At 55.6% G+C, this 25,305-nt stretch overlaps 1 protein-coding gene across 6 annotated transcripts in view; it reads right to left on the reverse strand.

Moving 5' to 3' along the window:
* Window positions 1-9,363: 9,363 nt before the first annotated feature.
* Window positions 9,364-25,305, reverse strand: part of NFASC (neurofascin) — a 172,876-nt gene continuing 156,934 nt past the window's right edge. For 3 of the 6 annotated variants that reach the window (XM_054690604.1, XM_054690605.1, XM_054690603.1), the window contains 4 exons: window positions 24,043-24,195; window positions 17,123-17,254; window positions 14,215-14,284; window positions 9,364-11,326 (listed from right to left, as the gene is read on the reverse strand). In XM_054690604.1, the coding sequence (XP_054546579.1) occupies window positions 11,095-11,326; window positions 14,215-14,284; window positions 17,123-17,254; window positions 24,043-24,195 (587 nt within the window). In that variant the 3' untranslated portion in view covers window positions 9,364-11,094. The remainder of the gene's footprint in view (window positions 11,327-14,214; window positions 14,285-17,122; window positions 17,255-24,042; window positions 24,196-25,305) is intronic. The other 3 variants (XM_054690606.1, XM_054690608.1, XM_054690607.1) reach the window with 1 other exon arrangement.

Consider the following 25,305-nt stretch of genomic DNA (forward strand, 5'->3'; position numbering starts at 1 on the left):
CCCGGTGGCGCAGCGGTTGAGCGCTGGGTTGCGAAGCTGCCCGCGGCCTCTGCAGCGCAGGTTTGATCCCCGGCTGCTCCCCGGCCACCAGAGGAGGGTCCCGCATGGCGCGCAGACCTCTCCTGCCGCCCGCTGCTCCCCTCAGCAGTGTGCCTCGGTCCTTCTGCCTGCTCTGCTCCCCGCTCCGGTTCTGGTGAATTCCCTCACCTTCCCGCGCTTCTGACTGTACCCAGTGCTTGTACAAATGAATAAATAGATCGTTTAAAAAAAAAAAAAAAGAAGTGGAGACTAGGGAGAACAGTCAAGGGGAGAAGAATAACTGAAGGGATCCATTCAGTTATTTAAACTATTCAAACTATTAAATGGTACTTGCCATGTATCCGGTACTCTTAGAACTCACTGCGTTTTCAATGATTTGATCCTTACAAAAACTGAGGTGGCTACAGTTCCAATCCCTGTTTTAGAAACTGAGGCACAGAAAGGTCAAGGAACTTGTCCAAGGTCACACCGCAAGGCCTGGCCTGTCTGCAGTCCTGGCTCTTTCTAGGTATCAAGGCAGACTTGAGAAGGGAGAGCAGCCATGGCTGTTGCCTCCTCACCTCCCCATGAGGTGCATGGTGCCCTCACCTGTCTCCTGGGCTCCAGCATGGAGCCAGAGGTCTGCATGTCCTGCCGCAGCACAGTGGGCAGGAGAGGGCCAAGTCATTGCTGGATCATGAGGGAGAGCTGGCAGGGGCTGCTCTGGCATGAGGCCTTTTAAGTGCAGATGTCAGGCTAATTCATCGGAGATGCCCGTTCATCCCCAAGTGCAGGAGTGAAAGGTGAGGTTTTAGAGTCAGACAGGCTGGCTGACTCTAAATTCTCTAGTCCTGGCTTTGTGATCTGCCTTGGGCAAATTATTAGCCACCAGGAGTCACAGGCTCCTCCTCAAACAGGCTCAAGAGGCCATCTGTCTAGGGGCTGATGTGAGGGTTAAGGGGGGGATTTGCATAAAGCTCACATCACAGTCTGCACCATTATTCGTTACCAGTCTCTGCCTAAGTCACTTAATGTAAATGCCTTATGACCCGGACACCATCTGGTGCCCTTGTGCATTTTTGACATCAGTGTCTACATAGCTTGGTTCCCAGCCAAGTCCATGGTCTGTGAAAGTCAAACGTGTTCCCACAATTTCTGCTCATTTCTGGGGGATCTTGTGCTCTGACCTCTATATCCTTACCTGTCTCTACCTCATCCTGCACTGCTGTGGATATACAATGGGCCAGCATTCTAGTTTGTATAAAACATCCACTCACACTAAGCACATTCATGAGTTGGGTAGACAATGTAGGGGCCATGGAAGAGTGGCAACCCAGGGTGCCCAGCCTTCTCAACGTGGCCCTCTCATGCAGTGGTCCCCAAACTTGGGCCTGTGCCAGGGTCACCTGGAGGACTTGGGAAGGCCAAGAGCCCGGAGTTTCATACAGCACATGGATGGGGCTTGCATTTCTGGGTTGCCTGGTGATTCTGACATTGCCGGTCCAGAGACCCCACTTTGATGGTGCTACCCTAACCTGCCTGTCTCTGCTCCTCATCTGTGGCTCCCTCTGGTTGCACAGAGTTCCCAAATCTGACCCCCTCTATGCCACAGAACTCTGCAGCTGCTACCTGCAAACTCCCTGAATAGATCAATCCTGGACCCTCCATTTTACAATGGAGGCCTTTTAGAGGGCACTTGGGATTTTAAATATATACTAGGTGATTTTTTGTTTCGCAGTGGAATACTCCCTCGCCTTCCAGTTGCCGCTGGCTCTCAGTTGTGGCCTCTTACCTGAGGCCGAGAAGCCAGACTCCCCATTCACTCCTCTCCAGGCTCAGCGTGGGTAAGGTGAGTTCCCAGTGGACCCAAACCAGGGCTGAGGCCTGTGGCCCTCATAGAGCTCTGGCCTACACAAAGCAAGCTTCTCTGCCTTAGGGCTGGGGCTAATCTGCATCAAATTCTGGGTGGGGTTGGGAGTGGAGCCTGGGGGCTGGGTTTTTGGGCCTCAGCTGTGGCTCCAAATTGCTCTGCGGCCTTGTGCCTGGTCTGGGTTTCAGCAGGAGCTGCCATCAAACAAATGGGCTCTGATGCATTAAGCACATCAGTGGGGAGGCGGAAATGGGCCTTCTCTGTCTTTTCTCACCTAATATGAGCTTGGGCGGCTGTGGAGGCTGCCTGGATGAGCAGGGACTGAAACAAATTCCCAGATTCCATCCCTTTGGGGGCAGCTGGGCAAGATGGGGTAGAGCCTTCGCTCTTAATAAAGATTGGAAAATGACTTGTCCCCTCCCACTGGGTCAGTTAATCCAACTCCATGCTGGAGATTAGCATTTCTAATGGGTTGGGAGGTGCAGCTTTCAGTGGTGGGATGAGAGATGACAGATATTGGGCCCTTAGGGAACTAAAGAGAGGCAGCCGCTTTGTTTGGCCTCTGTTGAATAGAGGTTGTTTTTCTTCAAATAAGAAGCTCATTTTATCTCTCCACTGTGTCCTTGGAGTGGGGGCTCCTGCTCTAAAACTGGGGTAGAGCGATATATTATATAAATTTATGGTAATAAAAAAAAAAATCTGAGGTAAAGGACGACCCTCACAGCCAAAATGCCTCCAACTCCAGTGGCCAAATATCTGATGGCCAAAGAGAATGACATGAATCTGGGATTCACCTAGGTATTTCTTTCAAAGGTTTGGTTGGCTCATTCATTCATTCATTCAACCATCCATACTCACTCATTCTGACCTTGCTATGTGCCAGGCACTGACCTGTGGACACAGATGGAAAAATGGTATCCTATGCTTAAGAGGTCCACAATTTAGTGAAAGAGACAATCAATGGCATAGGCCAACCCCCATGAGAGATATGAAATAGGTGTTCTGGGGGCATAGGAAAGGGATCTAAATCAACTGTATAGCAGGATCTGTGTGTGTCTGTGCACACGTGCAAGCAGCATCAGGAATCAGGGAAGACCTCCCGAGACAGCGTTATCTGAGCTGATTGTTAATGATATATGACTTGGAACCAAGGCCACCCCTGCCTTCAAGGAGCCAGGAGGGATGGTGTGAAAGGAGAAATTGTTAGAAGCTAGGTTCAGGACGGAAGGGGAAAGAACTTGGAAGCAGGTGTTACAGGCCTGGTTGTGAGCATCAGCTCCAGCGATTATGAATTGTCAGCAGAAGAGTGGTAATAGGAGATGGGGAGGGGTGTTCCAAGCAGATTCACCTTTGGGCCATAATTTATTTTTTTAAAGATTTTTTATGCATACAAGAACTGGGGTACAGGCCAGAGGTGCGGGGGTTGAGAGGATTCACCAGAGACAGAGTTGGGGAGCAGAACAGGCAGATCTACTGAAATCCACTGCTGAGGGGAGCAGCGGGTGAGCCAGGAGAGGTCTGCTGCGCCATTGTGTTGCTCCCTGGCTAGGGATCAAACTCGTGCTGCAGTGACTGGTGATAGCTTGATAGCACTGTCTTTAATCCCCCCACGCCACCAGGGAGGTCCCTCGCTTTGTTTATTGAACACACATTTATGAAGCCTTCGCCCATGGCACTGTACATGACTTTGCTTATTGACTGTCTCCCACGCTATCTGAACATATACATCAACTTGCACAGAGCACGTTTAGACTATTAATATGTGCTGTTGAGTTTCATCAAATTGCCAAAACTAGAAGTGGAGAAATCATTACCCTATCAAGGGAACTTGAAATTAGCTGGAATGGCTAGATTAAGTATTATGTGAGGAAGGGTGAAAAATGAGCTGGAGAAGAGGTAAAAGTCAGATCATGAGAAAGTCTACCATCAAATCAGAGGTTCAGATTTTATCCTATTATAGCAAACTAAGGGATTGCAGTAAACGTGAAACTTTCAAGTGTGACATGATCAGATTTGTATACTCTTCTTTGTACTGTTTCAATTTAGTGTATATACTGCAGAAGCAAGCACCAGATTTTTATTTGAATTTCCTTTTGGCTGGAGTTTCACGGGGATTGGCAACACAGACTGCGATTCTGGATTGGCCTAATGGAATGGTCATAAGAATAAGAGGGGCACATTTTATTTTTTTTATTTTTTTTTTTTAAAGATTGCTGAAAGAGTGGATTTTATTTTTAAGATTTTTTTATTATTTTATACAAGCACTGGGTACAGTCAGAAGCGCAGGAGGGTGAAGAATTCCCAGAGCCAGAGCGGGGAGCAGAACAGGCAAAGCCGAAGTACATGCTGAGGGGAGCGGCGGCGCAGGAGAGGTCTGCGCACCATGTTGGGACCCTCCTCCGGTGCGGGGAGCAGGGACGAACCAGCGCTGCAGAGGCCGCGGGCAGCTTCGCAACCCAGCGCTCAACCGCTGCGCCATGGGAGGCCCAGAGGGGCACATTTTAGAGACAGTCTGGGAATTTGTGAGTTACGAAAAAAAGGTGAAGATGGCGGTTCAGAAGTGCTATCTGACACACCCATCGAGTTACCCAGTAACTCCAGTAGAGCCAGAACTAAGGTCTCATTTTACTTAAGCGAAGTGTTAACCCTCAGTCAGTGATCTGTTCTAAAGGGAGATCTGACTTCTCAAAGGGAGTGAACACAGGCGGATCGTTCCTGGGTGGTTCTCTGGCCAGGAGAGTTGGGCCTACATTTGCAAGGGACCCTTTCCTGGTTTCCTTTCCTGCCTGTCAGCGCTCAGGTCTTATTCCACAAGAGCAGAAGCCCCCAGGCCTGCTCACACTCTAGCTCCACACACCCCCAGGGAAGGGAGGGGGCTTTCAATGCTGGGGTCCCTCATCATTTATCCCACACCATGGGGATGCTCTTTGCCCCATCCTCAGCGGGAATTAGCATGACTACAGGGCAAAGAATCGAGGAAGGAGGCGGGGTAGTGGCCCTCCCCAGAGCCAGGCCAGCCCTCCACTTCTTTCCCTCCACTCGCTGAGATTCCTAAAAGTCTGTCGGGGGTGGGGGTCTTGGTTTTGTTGTAGGCGGTTTTCACGTCTATTCTGAGCCAGATCCCTGCAGGGCAGATGCTAGTGGTCTACCAGCTAGGGCACCTCCCTCTCCCTTGCCCCCCGCCCAGCCTGTGCGAGCATGCACAGCTGTCTCCACAGGACACACTTCTGTGCCTTACTCTGTTTATCACGCAAACCTCCAGAAGGCTGACTTCAAGATGAGAACTGACAGCGCAGAATCTCCGACGTGGACCTGTCTGGTGCTCAAATCCCTTTGGCCCCTTCCGCCACAAACCCCCGACTGCCCTCTCCCGCTCAGTGACTAAGGAGAATGACCAAATCATCTGGCCCAGGTCCGTTTTGAACAATTTTTATTATACGTTTAGTGTTCTCTATACAAAAGAAATCAGTTTTTTTTACAGTGATTCAAAAAAAAATTTGAATAATTTGGCCTTTTCATCGCTCATGCAGTCAGTTTATAAGTCCATGTATTAGATGGTTCTCCAGGGCCCCAGTCTTCCCTGCTGAAGGTTCGCATGACACCCTCTGACACGCATCTGTCGCTGACAAGGTTGGTTAATGAAAAAATAACTCGCAGAAAGGAAAGACCACATGTAAGAGGGTTAAACAAAGTCTGCCATGGAGTTAAATATTCAACCAATGAAAAAAGCAAATCTGTGGTGTGTGGGGGGAATGGAGACCGCGGGAAACATTGGGGTGGTGGGGAGAGTGGGGAGGAGGTGGGTCGGGGTCTTCTGGGTCCAGCGAGGTTTGGGGGGAGGGCAGGTCTCGGGGTCAGACTCCAGCGCGCGAGAGAAGAAATTGGCAAAGAGCTGGGCGCCGGGCGGAGGGACAACACTGCGGACTTGCGTTTGGGAGTCAGAACAGAGGAGCAGGGCCGGGGATCTGACCTGCATTGTTTTCGAATAAAGAAACAGTAGTGCACAAAATTCTGGATTCTTCTCCCAGATTTTTGTTGTTTATTGCTTCACTGAAGTCTTTACCTGTGCTGAACTCCAGCCCGGCAGATCCCACAGGCCCTGCGGCTGAGCAAAGGGTGCACAGTAGGCCCCCTCGTCCTCACTCTGGGGGACACAGCGCGCTGGGGCCGCAGTGTTAGGAAGCGAGGGGCGCTGCACAGGGGGACGGTCTAGGCTTCACAGTCACACATAGCTACCAGCGCCTCCTCTCCTCCTGGACGGCTGGGCTCTGACTGATATGGCCAGGTTCATGGAGCTGTCGCAGATGGGTCTTGAGCTCAGAAAAATCCTTTGTCTTTCGTTTTGGAAGGTACACGTAGGTGTGAAGGGGTTGTGGAGAGCTCTGAGAGGGTGAACCACCAGAACAGATCTTAAGTCACCCCTCTGCTGCAAAGTGAGGGGCAGAACACTGGACAAGGAGGCGGAGGCTGACTTCAGGCCCTACCTCACCTTGACTTAGAGCCCTGTGACCTTGGGCAGAATCCCTTCGCCTCCCTGGATTTGCTTCCTTGCGTGTGCGATGAGTCATCCAGTTAGATCAGCCTGTGATTCCTTTGCTGAAACTAGATCCTGCCCTAAAGCTAGATGCCTCCGTACCCATATCTCATCTCCACCCTATTGTTATGGAGCAGCCGAGTAATACTACTGTGCTGACCAAGGAGCACCGGTTCAGGTGTGTCTTGAGACGCTGTTTACTGGGGTCTGGAGCCTTCCCTGGCTGGCTGTCCTTCCCCACGATCCTTCCCTGCACCTGTCTCAGGAAGGCCCATTCCTAGTGGGGGAGACTTGGGGGGCACTGGCTTGGGACGTGCAGGCTGGAGTCAGCTGTAAGGCCCTGCCTGCCTAAGGAGGAGCTGCCTAGAGGCTGGGCTCTGCCCACCTCGCTTGCATCTCCAGGGCACTAAGTCACCTTGGGATATTTCAAGCTCTTTGTTTCATTGGTCTGACTTCATTCTCTGGTAGTTTTGAAAACCGGGGACTTCCTATATTCTACTCCTCAGCCACCATGCAAAGTTCAACCAGGTGATCTTTCCCGGGGGCCTAGCTGGTGTGTGTGGCAGAGGCTGTCTCAGCGGTGACCAAGGTATCGACAGGAAGCAGTGTGTGCTCTGGGCTGGCACCCCAGGAATGGTTGCCCCCCACTGAAAAGTGATTCCCTGGCAGCAGCTCTAGGCAAAGGTCTGGGGAGCCTGAGCTCCCCAGTGTCAGTGAGGCAGCAGTGCACAGATTGAGGCAGAAACGTGTTAAATCTCCATTCCTGTCACATCACACGAGCGGTTTGTGAGGCCCCGGGATTTGGCTCTAACCAGGGGGAGCGTTAAACAGCCACTTCCCTGGGCTGTTCCAGGGTGATTCCCTCCCCAACAGCTCAGAGTCTCCCTTCTGCCTGCAGGAATTGCTCGAACAGGGCCCAACTTGACCAGCCTCTTGTCCCTTCCCCCAAGATGTGCACTGCACCCCACTTAGCCCTTAGTATCTCCATGGGCCTGGACCTCCCCCCTCCAAGACAATGTCCTCTCTGGATTGTTCTGATGCTGCCACCCTGGGATGGGCCCTGGTCTGCTTCATGTGTGCATGTGTCCCCGTGAGGGTGCTGGGTGGGGGCGCAGCCCTTAGATGAACATCAATATCCTCGGCTCCGTTTCTACCCCTTTTCTGAGGTGAATTGTGATCAGAGAAATTCTGGAACACTATCTGGGCCCCGCTGCAGGTGCCCCTGGTAGGGTAAGCACTGTTGGCACTGGCTGGCGCTGGGGCAACTGGACACCCCTTCAGACCCTGGGACTCGCCAGGAAGGGGTGGATGCCTCCAGCCAATATGGGCAAAGGGACATGATGAGGGGCACGGGAGGGAAGAAGCGTGTCTGGTTCTCATCAGCCCGAGCCCAGCCATCTCCTCAAAGCGAGCCAGGCAGAGACAGGGTCCAGTCACCATTGTCTGGGCAAGGTGGGAGGCCGCGGCCCCTGGCCCTGCAGGGGGGTACACCCCAGACACATCCCTGCTCCTTCAGATAGGGCCATGCCCCTCTGTGGGGGAGGTATTCAAAGGAGTTGAATAGGGGAGACAGAGGCACCAAAATACAGACAAGTGAAGCAACTTGCCCCAAGGGCAGAGCAGAGAGGCTCAGGAAGCAGAGCTGTTCCTCAGGCACCACCCCTCCTCCACCGTGTGCCCTCCCTGTCCAGCCTTGGGGACCCAGCCTCCCCAGAGTGCTCCCAGGTGGTGCCCACTGTGTCCCAAGACTCAGTTCCAAGGCCCCTCATCCTGGTGTCCAGGGTCCAGGGCCTGACTAGACAAGATGTTCAAGAGCATCTCCCAGCAAATGGGCGGCTGGGTGAGAGCCGGGGGAACCGCTCTCAGGGCTGAGCGTGACAGGCGGGGTCTCGGCACAATGGAACTTTCAGAGTCACCGGGAATGACCTGCACTTCCTCCCCCAGCCAGGCAGCTAGAAGCACCAAAGGGATCGCCCTCTCCTGGCATTGCTGTCACTGTCTGGGGTGGTTGCTGGAGTCCAGCTGGCAGGAGGTGCCGTGCAATACTGCTCTCCTGGTGGACTGGGCAGCAGCCTGGCCAGGTTTCCACGGAAACCGGGCTGGGCTCCTCCTGGTAGGGCCGCGTCCCCACCCCTCTCACCCCTCTCTAAGCACCTGCCAGCCTGCAGGTCTGGCTTTGCTCCGGCCTGCCAGGGGACCAGGAACTCAGGCTGCTGTCAGCACCTCACAAGGGGAGGCCTCCAGAGGGGGCTGACGACATTCTTCACACAGGGAGCTGGAACAGAAGCTGGCAGAACTGGGGCGAGGACAAAGACAACGAGGACTCTCCTCTCCCCAGGGTCTCCTTAAGAACCTGACAACAGCAGAAGCCCTTCCCCAGTAATCGTCTGTGTGGCAGACCTTCTAGAAACAGGGGAGGGAGAGGATGACATCCATGGTCCTTCTTGCCCCGAGGGCCTGTTTGGGTGGGATGAGATCACGAGCGCTTGGTGCAGAATGGGATGAGGGCCTGAGAAACGGATACTCTGCTCAGATCCAGAGAGCTTTCTGGAAAGGCCAGCCCTTTAATTCAGCTTGCGGCACCTGCCCCAACATTCCCTTCATGGACGCTGGGCCCAGGCTGCAGGAAGCCCAGCCAGCTCCCAGCAGGTGCGGGGGACGTGCTGCGCTCACCCTAGCCGTGCTATTTACCTGTGCCCCTGCACATGCGAGAGTGGCCCTTCCAGCTTACAGGCAGCAAACCTGACCATGACTTGGGGCAAAGGACAGCTACTTGGCTCAGGCTCAGACTTCCTGGATCAGCTCGGGGCTGGGGTTTCCACCTGCAGACAGGGCACGTGCGTCTGCAGGCTCGACCTTCAGCTGACTTATTAGGTGATGCAAGCATTGCTAATACCTTTGCGGCTTAAACATGTGGCAAATGATGCTGTGTAGTGGTCTCTGAAGGACGCAGCCCTGTGCCTGCCCAGGCCCCTGGCAAGCAGCTGGAGGCACAAATCAGCGCCTGTGCTGTGGAGGTGGCCCGGCCTCCGGGTCAGCTTCGCTCTCCTGAAACCGACTCCAGCGGCAGCCACAGCTAAAGGGTTGCTTTAGGCTCACAACGTCTCTCTCTCTGAGGCTAGGTACCTTTGGTTTCAAAAATGAATTAGGTGGGAGGCTGAAGGCAGCGCCTTCATCTCTGAGAACTGCGGGGCTGCGAACGTCTCCACCGGGGCCACAGGCTGCCGGGCGCCGTGGGGCGGCGGCCTCAGCTCTGCTGGATGTGGGCAGAGGCGCCTGCCCTGCTCTAGAGACAGCGCCACTGGAGGCTTCAAGGCTTGCAGGGGGGAGCTGGGAACCTGGGAACGCAGAGACAGGTTGGAGCTGCATAAGGCATACGAAGAACGCCGCGTCCTCCTAGGCCAGGCTCCGGCATGGCCTCACGGTGCTCACCGGCCTCCTGATATGTAAATACCCTGGGAGGGACACAGCGGCTCAGTCGGGGGGCAGCAAGGCCCCGTCCACATGCCACGTATAACACCAGTTCAATATCATCCAAGATTGACTGAGGAGATGATATCTGCTGGAGATGAAAGGAGGAGCAGTACCGTGCTCCCCCAAACATACCAGCCAGGCTTTTGCATCACAGGGTAACAGTCTCCTTGAGGGTAGCAGCGTCGACCCCTGCCCAGGTGGGGTCCCCTCCATTCTGGAAGCACCCTGCACTGTTTCATGTTGGGGAGGGAGCAGATCCAACCCAGACTTTTTTTTTCTCTCCAGAGGTGAGCTCAGCTCCCTAGGGACCAGACGCCTGATTTCCTTCTGCTTGAGGTACATGGTCACTGGAGTTGAAATCCTTTCCACCAGTGCCCACTCCTCTTCCTCAGGTTCCTTCTTCAGAGTCGGAGCAGCCAGTCCTGGACACTCCGGAGGAGGTGGCAGGGGAGGAGCGAGGGACGAGAGGTAAGCCCACCCCCCAACTGAACCAGAGGGAGGCATGAGGCCTGCCCACCCTCTCCCTGCCAAGAATACTGTCATTTTCCAGAAAGGAGCCAAGCCCAGCTCAGCAACTGAAAAGGCCGAGGCAGAGGGGGTGGGGCCGGGGAGGCATATGGCGAGAAAGGCATCCTTCGGAAGTACGTTGGCCCAGCGGCGGTTTGAATACTACAGCTTTTCTGTGTGTTCTTTCACGGATCAATCCTTTTTGCCTGTCTTTGCAATTTCGTGGGGGAGAATCCACCTATTCCTTCTTTTCCCAGGGACACTTCTTCAAAATGAAAAGAAAACGGAGACGATGAGCCTGGAGGGAAGACGCACGAAGCAAAAATAAAGACAAGGAAAAGGAGTGAAACCAACAAAACTGGGAGTGTGTGGCGGTGAGGTCAAGGTCAAGGTCAGGCAGTGTGGTGGCAGGCTCGGGGTGGCTGTGAGGCTGAGCAAGGACCTGGGCTCCTGCTAGCTGAGCTCAGCTGGGCTGGAGCTCTCCGGCGCGGGTGGGACCCCGGAGGGGTGCGGGGTCACGAGGAGGGGTTTGTAGTTGGCTGGGTGATAGGTGGTCCTCACAGCTTGGCAGACCCCCATGCTGGACCCTCGTCCTGGAGGTGGCGGTGGCTTTGTGGTAGTTGCAGTGGCTTCGTCTCCCCCTCTCCCCTGCTCCTGCTTGCAAAGTGGTGGCTGTGCCTGGTGGGCTCCGTTAGGCCAGAGAGTAGATGGCGTTGACGGGCGACGTGGCCTCTGAGCTCTCGTTGCCCTCTGTTTCCTCCTTGTCCTTCTTGACTGTGTACTGGCCGATGAAGGAGCCATCCTCGTTGAACTGCCCCTCACCACCCTCGCCATAGTCCACCAGGCTGTCGTCGCTTTCTTGCTGCTTGATGGTGCCATCCAGGGACGTCTGGCTGCCCTGCAGGGGCTTGTTGTCCTCGTCACTGGGCAAGAGAGAGGCAATCAGGTCCGGAGCGCCCAGTGCGGCCCTCCCTCGCTGGCCCTGTCCAGCTCCTCCAAGAAGGGACGGCACCCAGGGAGGCAGCAGGTCGGTGCGGAGCGGGGACTGGAGCCCACACTTCGGCACGCCTGGTCTGGGGGCCTCTCTGTGAGGATGGGCCACTTTCGGGGTGCCAGGAGGGTTGGGAGGAGTGAGGATGGGGAAAGAAAGAGTTGGCATTCTAGTCCCTCGGCCAGAGTGTCCCTGCGTGCCGTGGCCTAGAGCAGGCCCCTTCCTCTCGTGGGCCTCATCTCTCCGTCAGGAGGGTTGAACCAGCTCTGAACTCCATGACCTGTGGCTGTTGGGAATGGGCCGGCCAGTGACAAGAAGGGAGGCCTGGGGTGTGATGAAACACCCCTCTCCCATCTGGATTCTCCACTCTGCTCATCTACACACGGATGCTCCAGCCTTGGGCCCAGCAAGGGTGAGGCGGGAGGGTGTGTGGATCAGGACGTGAGGCAGCAGCTGGAGACAAACTAGCATGGCACAGGGAGTCCTGCCCAGCCCCCTCCTGAGGCCCCTGGTGCTGCCTGAGCCCCTTCTGTATAGGGAGGTGGGAGACAAAGTGGCACCAACTGGCTGGGATGCCTGCTGGGCCCCCGGAAGCGAGACCCTCGAGGGCTGGGTGTCTGCTGGGCCCCACATCACATCCTGGCTGGAAGACTCTGTGCCCTTTAGCTCAGAGCAGGGCCAGGAGTTGCTGGCTGCACTTCAGAGGGAAGTGAGCCCAGACAGGCCCGGGTCGGCATCTGGGTCCCTGCACACTCCCCTGCCTGCAGGCTACACCCAGCGCTTCTGGGGCCTGGGACAAGCCTCCAGCTGAGTTGCCATTAGAGTGAGAAGAGCCTTCTCACTTCGCAGCAGCGCAGGCAGACGGCCGGGGAGGGGGTGGGCACAGAAACCTGGAGTCAGTAAAAGGAGGGCATCAACGCACTCAGCCCCCCACCTGGACACAGTAGGGCAGCAAGTGAGGAAGTGGGTCTCCAGCCTTGGTTACACTGCCGTGTGGGAAGCAGAGCCCACCTTTGGAGAACTGGCAGATTGCAACGAACAGGCTTCTCATCTCACTTTCTGGTCTTTTTCACATGCGCCCTCCACCCTTCTGCAGGGCACCTGGGTGGTGTCTATGTGATTGTCGTGAACTGCAGGCTACACTAAATGCAGCCCGAGCACAGGGAGGGCTCAAGGGGTGGGAGGTCGGGGGAGGCAACTTCAGGGAGTCAGAGGCTTGAGAGGGAAGGGGTCTAAGTTTGGAGAGAACAGACCCTCCTAAGGGGATACTTGAAAGAAACCAGAATGACGGGGGGCCCTAGTCCCACCACCTGTCAGCCTACCTTCCCAGAGGCCTTTGAGGAACAAGTGGGCAGACGGGAGCAGGTAGCAGAATTCCCTCCAGAGGCCAGAGTGGAACAAGGCAAGGTATGTTCCTTCTTACCATTGCCAGTTCAGTTCTCCTGGACTCATGCAAGGGGGGGCTCTAGAAGGGATGCTGTGACCCCGCAGAGCCAAAGCAGTGATGTGTGCATGTGTGTGTGCCCATGCACAAACCGGTGCCTGTCTGTATGTCTGTGCAGGTGCAGGTATACAGGTCCATGTATGTCTGTCCAGCCTCACTGTCAGGGGGCAGGTTGGGATGGGGACAGGTGTTTTTAGCCAACACCTTGGTGTCTGGGGGATGAGAGGGCCTGAGGAGGTGCCTCATGGTCAGGTGGCCTGGCCTGGGCATCCTTACCCCTCCTCTGTAGCTGCACTGAGGGCCTGGAGAGGAAAAAGCCCCAGGGCCTTTGGACCAGATGGCCAAGGAATGACTCTGAGATGGGCCCCTCCAGGGGTGCCAAAGACAGCAGGGAAGAGGAGGGATAGGGGTTCCTTGTGTATGCTCCTTCGGGGCTGGCTGAGTGGACGTGGGCAGGAGCTGCCAGACAGGCTCTGGTGTGGGCAGTGGCCCTGCTGCCTATTGATCTGATCCTGGTGCCAGGCTGCTGATGGGCAGAGTGGCGGAGGCCCAGGATAAGGAGAGGTCAGAGGAGGACAGCGGTAACCTGTCCTAACAGAGTACTAGGTAGGTGGGGACTTATTCCCACCCCACTTGGTCTGAGAACGAGTCTGCCACCCCCACCCCCCATCATTCCTTAGCTCACAACATGCTTGCTGTCAGAATGGATGATGGCAGCCTTGTTAACCAGATACAAAAGCTCATCTGGATCTGAGAGGACACAGAGGAGCTGCAAGCTGGCCCTGGGCGGCCCCAGCCCTGCCACCTGCTCCTGCAGGGCACATGCAAGAGTCCTGGGCAGGGCCCCTCCAGGTGGACCTCTGGCCTCTTATCTGGAATATGGATTCTGGGCGGTATGCCTCTCCTTCTAGGCCGTAGCCCAAGGATGTCACCCAAGCTCATGAGGACAAGGCCTAGCACACCCCTTCCAACGGCACCACTGCCTGTCATCTGACCCAGCCAGGCTGCAAGACAAGACATCTCCCCAGGCTGCTAACTGCAGGGCTAGGCGAGCTGTGGGCACATAGGCACAGAACCCAGGCCATTCCACAGCTTGGGTGGCCAACGGCTTGTTTTCGGGTAAAGAGGAGGGAAGGACATAGAAGGGTGAGCTGCGTGCTGCTGCATGAATGCAGCGCTGGTCACTGTGTTGGGTGGTGTCTCCTGAAGGTGCAGGGGGGTTCTGTCTGCACCATCTGGAGGACCGCGGACCTGATGGCGGAGGGCCAGGGCATGGACACAGTGGCCCTCCGCTCAGCTGAGCTGCTGCAAGGGCGGGGATCAGGGGCAGCCCACTTTCAGGGCTCAGGTGCAAGCAGGAGCCAGCGATCACCCACCTGTAGTCAAACGAGCCGTCCTCCTCTTTGGGATCCTCAGGGCCGAGAGGGACATCCTTCTTTTCTCGCACTTGATCAACAAGAGAAGCAGAGACACAGACAACTCAGCAGGACTCTGACTCTAGGGCAGAGTCTCCCCTTTAACCAGGCACCACCAAGGCCTCCCTGGCTCCTGCTTCTTACATATAATCAGCTGCCATGGGGTCCCCTATCTCCACGGACCCCTGCAATCTCCTTGCCTCCCCTCCAGGTCTCCCCCAGACAGACACCAAAGGGACGTGACCCTCTCCTTCGTACCATTCTCATTCTGTTCTCTCTCAGGAATGTCATGCTCATACCAAACGCCAGTTCTTTCCTTAAAGGCGGGGAACTGTGTTTCTTTCTTTTTTTTTTTAAACCAATAAAACAAGAACTATTTATTCAACAAGTTCATGCACGAAATTGTACGGATGGGGTTTGTCAATATTTTAGGATCCATAAGAAGGCAATTTTGTTGGAAGCTGATTCACAGAGAGGCGATGTAAGCTCAGACTTACAGAGCTTAGGCAGAGATCTAGTTCCCCAGCTGGTTCGTGTGGGACTTGCAATCAGTCACCACACGTTAGATCAGGCCAGTCGCTAAGCCCAACGGTGACGCAGCAGCAGCATGGTGGAAAGCAGACTTTACTCAAGCTGGTCACGTAGGAGAGTGCAAACAGTCACTACTAGTAATAATCGTGGGTAAAATTGCTGAGTGCTGACTATATGCCAGCACCATGCCAGGGGGATTATCCCACCTATCCCCTAAGCAGCCCTAAGACAAGGAAACTAATCCTCAGTGAAGTTAAGTAACTTGCATGCATGAACAGCTAGCGGCGGAGTGGGAACGGGGCTCCGGCTTGAGTCACTCTGAGAGCAAGAGAGCCGTTTGTGACTGGCATTGAATTTGCTCTTTAGGAGAGAAAAGCAGCAGGAAGGCTAGAAACAGCCACAGGAAGGTGAGTAAGTGCTTCTTCAAAGCTCCGAGCAGAGAGGATACTCCAGCCATGTGCTGGAATGGAGAGTGACTGCCCCCCTTTTTTTTTTAAGATTTATTTATGCATACAAGAACTGGGGTACAGGCCAGGGGTGTGTGGGGGGTAAGAGGACTCATCAGAGACAGAGTGGGGAACAGAACAGACAGACTGCCCGAAATACACTGCTGAGGGGAGCAGCGAGTGAGACAGGAGAGGTCTGCTGTGCCATGTGGGCAGCTCCCTGGCCGTCCGGGGATTGAACTCATGCTGCAGAGGCTGTGGACAGCTTCACAGTGCTGTGCTTAACCCTTTGCGCCACCAGGGAGGCCAGGAAAGTGACCTCCCTTGTTATGTCACTCCCTCCCCTACACCTCCACTGTGATTGTCAACATCTACCCACGGGCCTGCCGCTCATCCTGGGGTCTTCCTACCAAGCCAGCAACTGTCCCTGCAGGGCAGAGCAGCTTTCCTTTCAGTGTCCTTAGCACCCAGCACAGAGCCTGGCACACAGCAGCTACTGGAGTGACTTCATTAATTTGAGATATGAGACGGAACAATCACCCCCTTTTAGAGGAAAACCGAGGCCTTGAGGGGCAAAGGACATGTCACATGATGTCACACAACTAGTAAGGGAATAAAGTCAAGTGAAGGATGACCAGGCCCCTGGGTTCCTGGTCTGACTTGAGGGTCCCCTGTAGCTGGGGGAAGGGCTAGCTTTGAAGAACTTTCTGGAATGGGATAATTTCTAAATGGGCAGAGTTTATAGGACGAGTCCTGTAGGTGTTCCGGGTCCTCCTGGAACAGGGGGTGAGCTCAGTGAGTCCAGAGAGGGTGAGCCCTCTCCCTAACTCTGGCTTTCTCTCTTACCAAAAAAACCAATCCCACACAGCACAACAAAGCGAAAGGAAAGATCCATCAGGAAAAAATTAGAGTTTCCTGCCCTTTCTCATAGATGTCCCTTCACTTACAGGAAGGCTTTACCATGAGGATCCCAGGGCCTGAGGACAGCTAGGCAGAGAAGGAAATAAAACAGAATTTCCTCTCCTTTGAGTTTTAGGGGTATCCTAGCGGAGAACTTGTCCATAGAGATGAGCTCAGCAGCATTTGGGGGGTGTGCTTGGTGATGGCGTTGGGGGAGGCAGGGAGCAATTTCATCCTGCAGTCCAGCAAAATCTCCACTGTCAGGGTCATCCATTATCCTGTCTCCTGTCACCCTACCCACCCCATCACAGACAGATGACTTTCTTGCCCCTGTTTGAAAAACAATCAATATTTCCAGAAACAAGAATGCCAGAGGTCCTTGTCCTTGACCTTGGTTTGTCTAGGCTAGAGGATCTTGAGACACACGGAAAGAAAAGCCTCTTCGGGCCTCTATAAAGCCCAAAGCCTTTTTAGGAGGGAGGGATCCCTCAGTGCACCCCACGCCTCAGCCTCTGCTGCTCCTTATGTCAGGGCTCCTGAGCTCTGGTAGGGGTGTCATGATGAACCCTGGCCACCCTGAGCCCAGCTCTGCAGCCTCTCTCTTGGGGGTGCTGCTCCTGTGGAGCCCCTCCCCGCTCCAGTCTCAGATGTGGTTAAAGAAAATGCCTTTCTTCCTTCCTCCCGCCCTGGAACACAGGATCTAATCAGATTCAGGCTGAAAAAAGCCAACTGACTGAGCAGATGGTGATGAGTCAAGGGGAGGGCAGGCCAGACCTAATAGGAGCTGGGGTTCCTTCCATCCTCTTTGGAGCTGCCTGGAAGGCTCCATCCGCCCACCGCAGGCGCACTGATTAGCCCAAGGGCTTCCTGGCAGCTCCGGGATGTACAGTATGGCCGCACTCAGCAGGGCTGGCTTCCCTGGGAGTGGACAGGCCCCAGATGTGGCCAGGGACCTGGTGACTCAGGAGCACGTCAGGGCCTGCACGTCTTACCTGGGTACTTGCCTCCTCGACTCCGCTTGATGAAGCAGACGATCAGCAGGATGAGCACCAGGAGTGCGATGGCACACATGAGCCCGATGAACCAGCCCTGGGTGGCAATGTCCGCCTGGTTGTTGGTGTAAGCTGGCAGGGGGCCAGAAGCAAAGGCGTGAATGAAAGAAGGGGAGGAGGGGGTGTGAGGGAGAACTTTGCTAGTTCAAGTCCAGGCTTCTCCCGGAGCCTAATGCTACCAGCTACCACCGACAGCCTCTACCTCAGATGATCTTACAGGACAAAGAAAAAATGAAAAGCAAAGGTCAGAAGGTCAGGAAAGGGGCTGAGGAAAGGCAGCGAGGGAGCGTATAAGAAGCAGAATGCTGGACAGGTACCCCAGAAAGGCAGAAGTTCCCAGGACAGGCGCGGACAGGTGCGGCACTCTTGCAAGCCCAGGGCTGCTCAGCCTGGGGGGAATGGGGGGGGGGGCGCAGGCCTGGAGGCTGATTCCCTGTGGATGAGCCCAGGTGGAGGAAACAGGAGCCACATGCTACCCGTGGAGGGAACGGGCAGAAGTAAGAATGTCCCCTGCCTGGTGGCTCCGCTACAGCCGTTCCACCAGCAAGGCCCTTGAGCCCACCGGGCCTCCTGCAATGAGGTTGCCTGTGCTTGCTCACGTCCCCCTCGCGCTGGACTGTGCAGCCCTGACAGCAAAGGCAATCCCTGCCTTTGGGTGCCCCAGATGGGCCGGCAGCGAGGTCGGGGCTGGGTCAAGCTTCCAGAGCCCCCCCACACCCCTGCCAGACCACCTCTCCTGTGGCGATGCCCCTGGCAGCTGCAATGAGCCCATTGGTGCCCATCTGGGAGCGCGGAGAACTGCTTTAAGCCCTTTCGCTACTTGAGAGGTATGGGGGTGAGGGCTGAGGAGGGGTGTGAAGCAGGCATACCCTGTTTTCTCTGGACTGCGGAACAAAAGCAGCACCTCCTAAAATGTGGCTGCCATGGAAACAGACAGGGAGGGATCAGAGGGCAGAGACCTAGGGGACCAGGAGCAGCCTTGAAGGGCTGGACCCAGCAGGAGCCTAGAGGCCCAGGAGGCCCTGGGAGCTGAGTGAGGCTCAAGGCATCCTCCAGGGGAGAGAAGGAGCAGCAGGGGACCCTGGGCTTCATCATGTCCTGTCTTGCACAGGTGTCTGGGCGCCACCCCGCCATTGCTCTTTCTGCGTGGAGAAGCTGCCTTCACAGCCTCCCTGAACCAGCCAAGGGCACTGCACCAAGAAGGCTCTCAGTGACGGTGAAGACTGATGAGCAAGGACTTTTACCCCACTGCAATCTGGCCGCTCCAGCCTGACAAGCAGTGGGTCCCCAGGAACACACTCACAGGCACTCTCCCCTCCTGCTCCTGACAGGCTATTCCCCCCTCACCCGAGTGATCATCTCAAAACCCCACAAAGGTCAAAGCCCCTTTTTTTTTTTTTTTAAATAGAGGCATGCTTTATTTATTTATTTGTTTGTTTGTTTTGTTTATACATGCACTGGGTACAGTCAGAAGCGTGGGAGGGTGAGAGAATTCACCAGAGCCAGAGCGGGGAGCAGAGCAGGCAAAAGGACCGAAGTACACTGCTGAGGGGAGCAGCGGGCGGCAGGAGAGGTCTGCGCGCCATGTGGGACCCTCCTCCGGTGGCCGGGGAGCAGCCGGGAATCGAACCGGCGCCGCAGAGGCTGCGGGCAGCTTCGCAACCCAGCGCTCAACCGCTGCGCCACCGGGGAGGCCCCAAAGCCCTTTCTTACTTCCACCTCCAGTGCTTCTCATCACCACGGGGAAAGGCCCTGAGCCTCGCCTGGACCTGCGGGCTCGGTGTCAGAGCCTGGCCCTTCTCTCCCTTCTCAGCCTCGACGTGCTGCCACACTGGCCACCCTCGGCCCTGCCTGCCCTTTGCATCTGCCGTTCTCCCTCCGATGACCATTTCAGTGAGGTCTCCTCTTCAGAAAGGCCTGCTAGGTCGTTCCTGGCTAAGCAAAGGCCCTCTCTCATTTCTCTCATCCATAGCACTTGTAACCATGGGCTGTGTTACGACTTATGATAGTTCACATTTATAAGTACTTCCTATGAGCTAGGTTCCAAGTACTACTCTCCAACACATTCTCTAACATAACCTCAGAACCCGGCAAAACAGATTTTTAATTACTGTCCCATTTTACAGATGGGAAAATTGAGGCACGGAGAGGTTAAATGATTTGCCCAAGGTCACAGAGCTGCGTGCGGTGGGATGAGATGAGATGTCAGGCTGTCTGGCCGGAGGTTGCATCGTAAACCACTCCACCCTTGTCCCTCCCCCAGAAAGTCAGCCCCTTGGAGGGGCTGCGGGTTGTCTATCCCCCTGGGCAGGGGGCACAGCCTCCCCTGGGAAGGCACTTGGTTCACACTGACTCAGCGATGCACCCTTCATCAGGCTACTCACCCTCTCCTGGCTTGGTGGGACCTGCTGACCTTAGCCTCCACACTGCCTTCCTTTCTGCATCAGCCTTTCCAGCAGGCAGCTCAGCGGCCAGTGGGGACGCCTGGACAAGGACTGCATTTTGTTCTCACTGGGGCAGATGCAGAACCAGGCCCATTACAGTCACCCTTGCACGTGTCAGCTGGGCCTTTGCGTCACCTGGCAGCCCATGTCCTTCTCACTCACCGTCCCTCCAAAACTGTCCTTCCCAGTCACCTTCTCCCTGGCGGCTGGCCTGTGCTCTGGGCTGCTCAGCCCAGACCAGGGAGCCTCATGGCCTCTTTGTCCCGCCTGCCTGTTGGTAGGGCTCGCCCTTGCCGCTCTGAAGCTGTAGGGCCCGATGCCTCGCCTCCTTGATGCCTCAGTCTGGCTAAGTCTTGTTTCGATTGCCGCAGTGCCCTTCCTTCTGCTGTCACACATGGTGCGGCTGACTTTGTTTTACCAGAACTCCCCTGAGGGGCCCGCCAGCTTTCCAGCTCAAGCTCACGGCCAAACCAGCCCCTGGCTCCAGTCTCCGCCCTGGTGGGCTGACTTCAAGGTCTCCAGTGCTTTGTGGAGGAGGCCATCCCTAACCCACTGCCACGTGCTGTACTCCACCTGTCCTCAGGACCTGCCTTTCCAGCTGGCAGCCCATCATCCCCTCTCACCATCCCTCTAGCTGGCTCTGCCCCTGTGGGCCCAGGCCCTCCTCACAGCTCCACACCTGCTCTAACTCAAATGTCTTCCTGCCCCATCTCCACCCCCACTTCAGCTGGTGGCCTCGCCACCTCCCAGCCCTACAGGTATCACTTCTCTGTTCTAAACATCCCTCACATCCACCTGACCCCTTTGTAGTGTCCTTGCCTTCTGCCGGTCAGAGCCCGAGGACACGCAACACCCATCCTGCCGCCTAAGCCTCCTTCAGAACGGAATGTGTCACCACTGCTGAGTTGTTATCAAACTGTGGTTGGTTTCCCAAGCCCAGAAGGCTGGGCTCCGCCCTCCCTCTGCCCGCTCATGCCAGTCGCTGCAGTGACTCTGCCTCCATCTACTTGTGCAGTGTGACATTTGCTTGTCCTGCTTCCGGCTCTTGGTTTCCAGTTATACTATTAAAATCAGAGCAAGAGGGATCTCTTGGAGTCCGAGATGTTCAGCATATGCTGGTCACACAACAAGTGGTCAGTTACTGCTTAGTGATTAATAATCCACTTAACCTTAATCAGGTGTATCTGGGATATCACTCTAAGTCCTCTCTGCCAATGCCAGCAGGGGTGACGTGGATATCGGAGCGGCCAGGTACCCCTGTAGGCAGCCTTCGAGTTGTGTTGGGATAGTGGCTCCCTGCTCTGGGGGGACAGTGGTCTGCCTTTCCACTGCAACCTAACTGTTCCTACCTGCTGGTGCTGGCTCTGGTGCATCCAACAGCCTCCATAAGAGCCCTTTCTCATGGGGGAGCCTAAATCCCAGGGAAAGTGGCCAAATGGGCAGCTTAGAGGCAAATGGAGCTTTCCTTTCCTGACAACTCCACGGCAGGTTCAAGTGCTTAGTCTTTACTAAGGTCGGAGAATTTCTGTGACATGTGGACACAGAAGGCTGTTCAAGACCAAGTGGGGTTGGGAGTAAGGTGGCTCAACTTGACCCACGAAAATGACTTAGTTTCTTAAGAACCGAAAGAAATTCGGGTCACGATGATCCCACCACAGGGCGACCCCTGGGGGCAGGGGCAGTGCAGTGGCTCCAGGGCCGCTCCCTCTGGCTGCAAAACGCCCCCTTCCCCGCCCTCCGTCTTAATCTGCTCAACATGTGTCCGATTCCTCACGCATCAGTAAACAACACTCAGAGACCGGGCTCACTTCCGGCCCTCTCTCCGTGCAGCTAGAGGGAGAGCGAGACCACACCCGCCCAGCAGGCCACAGACTGCTCCTTGGGACCAGAGGCCACGGTCCATGTGCCTCGAGACCACGCCCCACAACCCCACTCAGAAGCAAGCTGGGCAGTTCCCGCTACTTCTAACCCAAGCGGGATAAGCGTGGCTTGGCCACGGAAGAGAGCCCAATCGCTCAAAGTCGGCAGAAGAATTTTAGAGCAGGTCTCGAATAGTCTCCCTATGGAAACGTCCTCTTGTTATGACATGGAGAAAAAAACGTTGAATGAAATGATAATCAAGAACCTATTTTCTTTCTGTCGTTTTACTCCAAGTCGCAGTTTCCAAGAACCTACAGACGCCATGAAGTGGGCACTTACTGGATTTTAGAGCTAGGGGCGGGGGAACATAAAGAACTGGGCAGGAATTGCCCCAGATGCCATCTGATTTGGCTTCAGCATCAATTTCCATCTCTCCATTCCCATCTCTCCCCACCCTGGGTTTCTCCCAAGTAGCAGAAAGAGGCTTATTACGGTTGGCCCCCAACGTCCCCGCACCTGGCCCTCCTGAGGCCCTAGGTGGCTGCTGTGTCTCGAGGCTCCACTGTCAGCGTGCCCCACGCGGCCACCTCAGCTCAGCCGTCCCGCCTCAGGACAGAATGGCCGAGGGGCCTCTTGGAGCCCACAGTTGTATATGTGTGGCCCCTTGGGTTCTGGCTTTAAGTGTCCTACATGGGATCTTTGTGGGAGGCTGGGGAGCCCGTAAGTAGCGCCCGCATTCCTTCCTGAGCCACTGTGGCACATTTGAGTGGTGGCCTATGGTAGGTACCTGGGTGGGGGATCATGTGACCTGGGCTCTGCCACAGCAAAGTGTTATTTCCAGAGGATCTGGACACACTCACAGGCACACTTTAGGGAGTAAGCAAGTTTTTTCCAAGTCGCAGTTCTTTCCCTGTGTGGTTTGCACATTTCTAGCCAGTGTGGGAGGAGTGAACAATCTGTATGGGGGTAGGGCTGGGTCACAAGCATGCACACCCGCAGGCTGGCGCTGGGAGGAGCTGGGAGACTGTCTAAGTGCCCAGTGCCTCACTCTCTCTGAAAGCAAGCTCTCGGGCTCAGCTGCTCAGGCCCAAGTGCACAAAGAGAAGGATTTGCGTCGAAGGGTCAGCAAAGCGCTACTAGTCACCAATATCCGCTGATGTTTTCTGTTCAGCTTCAGGTCTTCCTGGCAGGCTTAGGACTCTGCTCCCCAGCCCTCACCCGCAGTTCAGGGCTTAGACGTCAAACTGATCTTAGCAGCTTTGCCTAGGATGACACTCTATCCTCAGGTCTCCCCTTTGCTTCCAGCATCTGTGCTGGTCTCAAATTTGCAAAGAAGCAAAATCAAATTCACACACCACTGAGCAGCAGCTTGGGGCTCCCCCTGGGTCAGACAGGGTCCAGGCACCTGCTCCACTTGCTCAACTGTCCAGGAAGACCTGCTGCTCGCCCAGACATCCTGCCTGAACTGGCCTGGCCAACCCCAAGCAGGCAGCTGGACTCTCTGGCTCCCTAAGTCCTGCTGGCACGGACATTTGGAGGACAGGCCGAGGACAGGCAGGAACCAGCCTAACAGGGTGGAGGAGACGTGGGCAGTGATCACATCAGCATCAGCAGAGAACACAAAAGTCAACGTTTAGAAGTTTGTAAAAGTCAGTGTGTAGTGTTTTCCTCTATCCTGGGTCTCCACACCTGCATGTGGTCAGGACACCCTTGGGGGCGGGAACTGGTGCTTTTCTCTTAGTCTCTTTCCTCCATCCTTACCCTTAGGCCTGGGGCTTAGCATACTGGCCAGTTAGCTGCTTTGGAAGATATCACAGTTTCCAAACTGCCAGCCACCCTGAGGAGTTGAGATCACTGAGCCCACATGCTTGCCGAGCCCTGCCGACCTGCTCGCCTGGCATTGATGAGGCTGCGCCAGCCACAGCTGAAGCCCATGGGAGCCTCACACCCGGCACCAGAGAGCTCTTCCCGCCCCAGCATGACAGAAGGTGGACCACCTAAAAGCCACAGCAAACTTGGGACAGACATTAAAACAAAGCCCCAGACAAGTGCAGTCACGTACTTGAGTTTCCGGACAACAGATGACGGTGACAAGGCAGTGACACACATGCTGATCTTTGGTTTGGGTCTTGGGGAGATTACTGGGTCAAGACCCCTGGACAGTCCTATCCCCTAATCTCGCGAGACAAAGCAAGTCCCTGCACACAGTGGGCAGGCTGGACTGCCCTCCAGCAGCCCCCCACCACAGGGGCCCCAGCCACACACACCGAGTCCACCGAGCCCCCCGAACCCCCTGGGGGTGGGAGACAGCCTCCTCTGCTCTTGCCCTAGGATCTCTGTTTCCTTCCGACTCCCTGTTCATCCCCATGGGGCAGGAGAGCACTCCCTTCCGCTGGGCATGCACTGCTGGCTCCTCCTGGCTTTCTGGGAGCTGAGAGGCCATGCAGGATGGGGGTGGGGTGGAGATGAGTCTTCTTCGGAGACAAGCAGGAAGCTGAGAATGAGAATGAAATGCCCCATGCTTCTAGGGGCTGGCCAGGCCAGGTCCCCTCTCACCTGTACTGGTCATAAAGGTGATGACGGTACTGCTGATGCCCTCGTTGTCCCGGGAATAAACTCGCAACGTGTACGTCATCCCGGGATAGAGGTCTGTTAGCTGTACAGACTGGGCCTGAGCCTTAACAGGGACAGTTTTTTTCGTATGGTTGCCTGGGGAACAGAAACCTCAGTCAGCCTGGGGCCAGGCACGAGGAGCTGGGGAGGCAGTGTTGAGGTCCTGGTCACTTGGACAGGTAGAAGCACGGACAAGGGCCAGGCCTGGGTGCAGACCAGGAGGCTACCAGGTGGCGCCACCAGCCCTTCCACTTAATGTGACTCTATGTGAGGCCCTTCAGCTGAGGACACTCTTCTCTCTCCAAAATTGTCCTCTCCTCACCACTCTGGCAGTAGGCCTAGCACTGAACACATTATGACCTGCTTCCTTGAACTCTCAGCGTGTCAGGGGATGCTCATTGTCTGGACAGGGTCAGAGGGCCGCTTGGCCTGTCCTGGGAGAAGGAGGTGAGGCAGTACTTGCTCCTGGGCCTGCATTCCTGGCTTCTTCTCATCTAATGTTGAGAGGAACCTAGTTCACAGGTCAGGAGATGAGCATCTGTGCCTGGGATGAAGGGCGAATGGGGATGGAGGCCCTGCACAGGCAGGAGCAGCCCAGGGACTGGATTCTGTGAAGTGACTCCCCTTCCGATTGAGAGAACTAACTGTTGACTGTTCCTAGGGCCCTCCTGAGCAGCCAGCCTGGGCAGGTTTTCTGCAGGGGGAGCAGCTTAAGTGCTTAGTGCACAGCACGGTGGGCAGGGGTTCTGGGGAGGGGGGCTGCCCTCCCAGGAGGCAGATATCCAGCCTGCACTGTACACTGACAGATCACACCTTTGGTTCCAAGACTCAGTCAAGCCACCAGCTCTTGGAGACAAACGACCCTGTCTGTGTCTCCAACAAGGGGCCATTGGCGACCCTCTGGGGACAAAGCACGGTGGTGCTCCAAGCCTGAACTGGCCCCATCTGTTAAGTGGAGACAGCAGAAAACATGAATCTGAGTTAAGGAGACCCAGAGCTGAGAGTCGGCTCATTTGGGGGCTATTCAGTGCCCTCATCCTGGGCGGGGTGGGGACAGAGGCCATTCCCCAGACCCCCTGCCCGCACAGCCCCACTGCACAAGTTCCTTTCCTTCTCCGGGAGCCTGCTCCTCCCGCCTCACTGCTGTCTGAGTGTGTATCGATTTCATTACGCCCTAATTAAGGCCGGCTAAAAGGCTGAGCCTGG

The sequence above is a fragment of the Talpa occidentalis genome, unplaced genomic scaffold (genome assembly GCF_014898055.3).
Source record: "Talpa occidentalis isolate TD23 unplaced genomic scaffold, MPIMG_talOcc4v2.1 talOcc4.8, whole genome shotgun sequence".
Taxonomy (NCBI): Eukaryota; Metazoa; Chordata; class Mammalia; order Eulipotyphla; family Talpidae; genus Talpa; species Talpa occidentalis.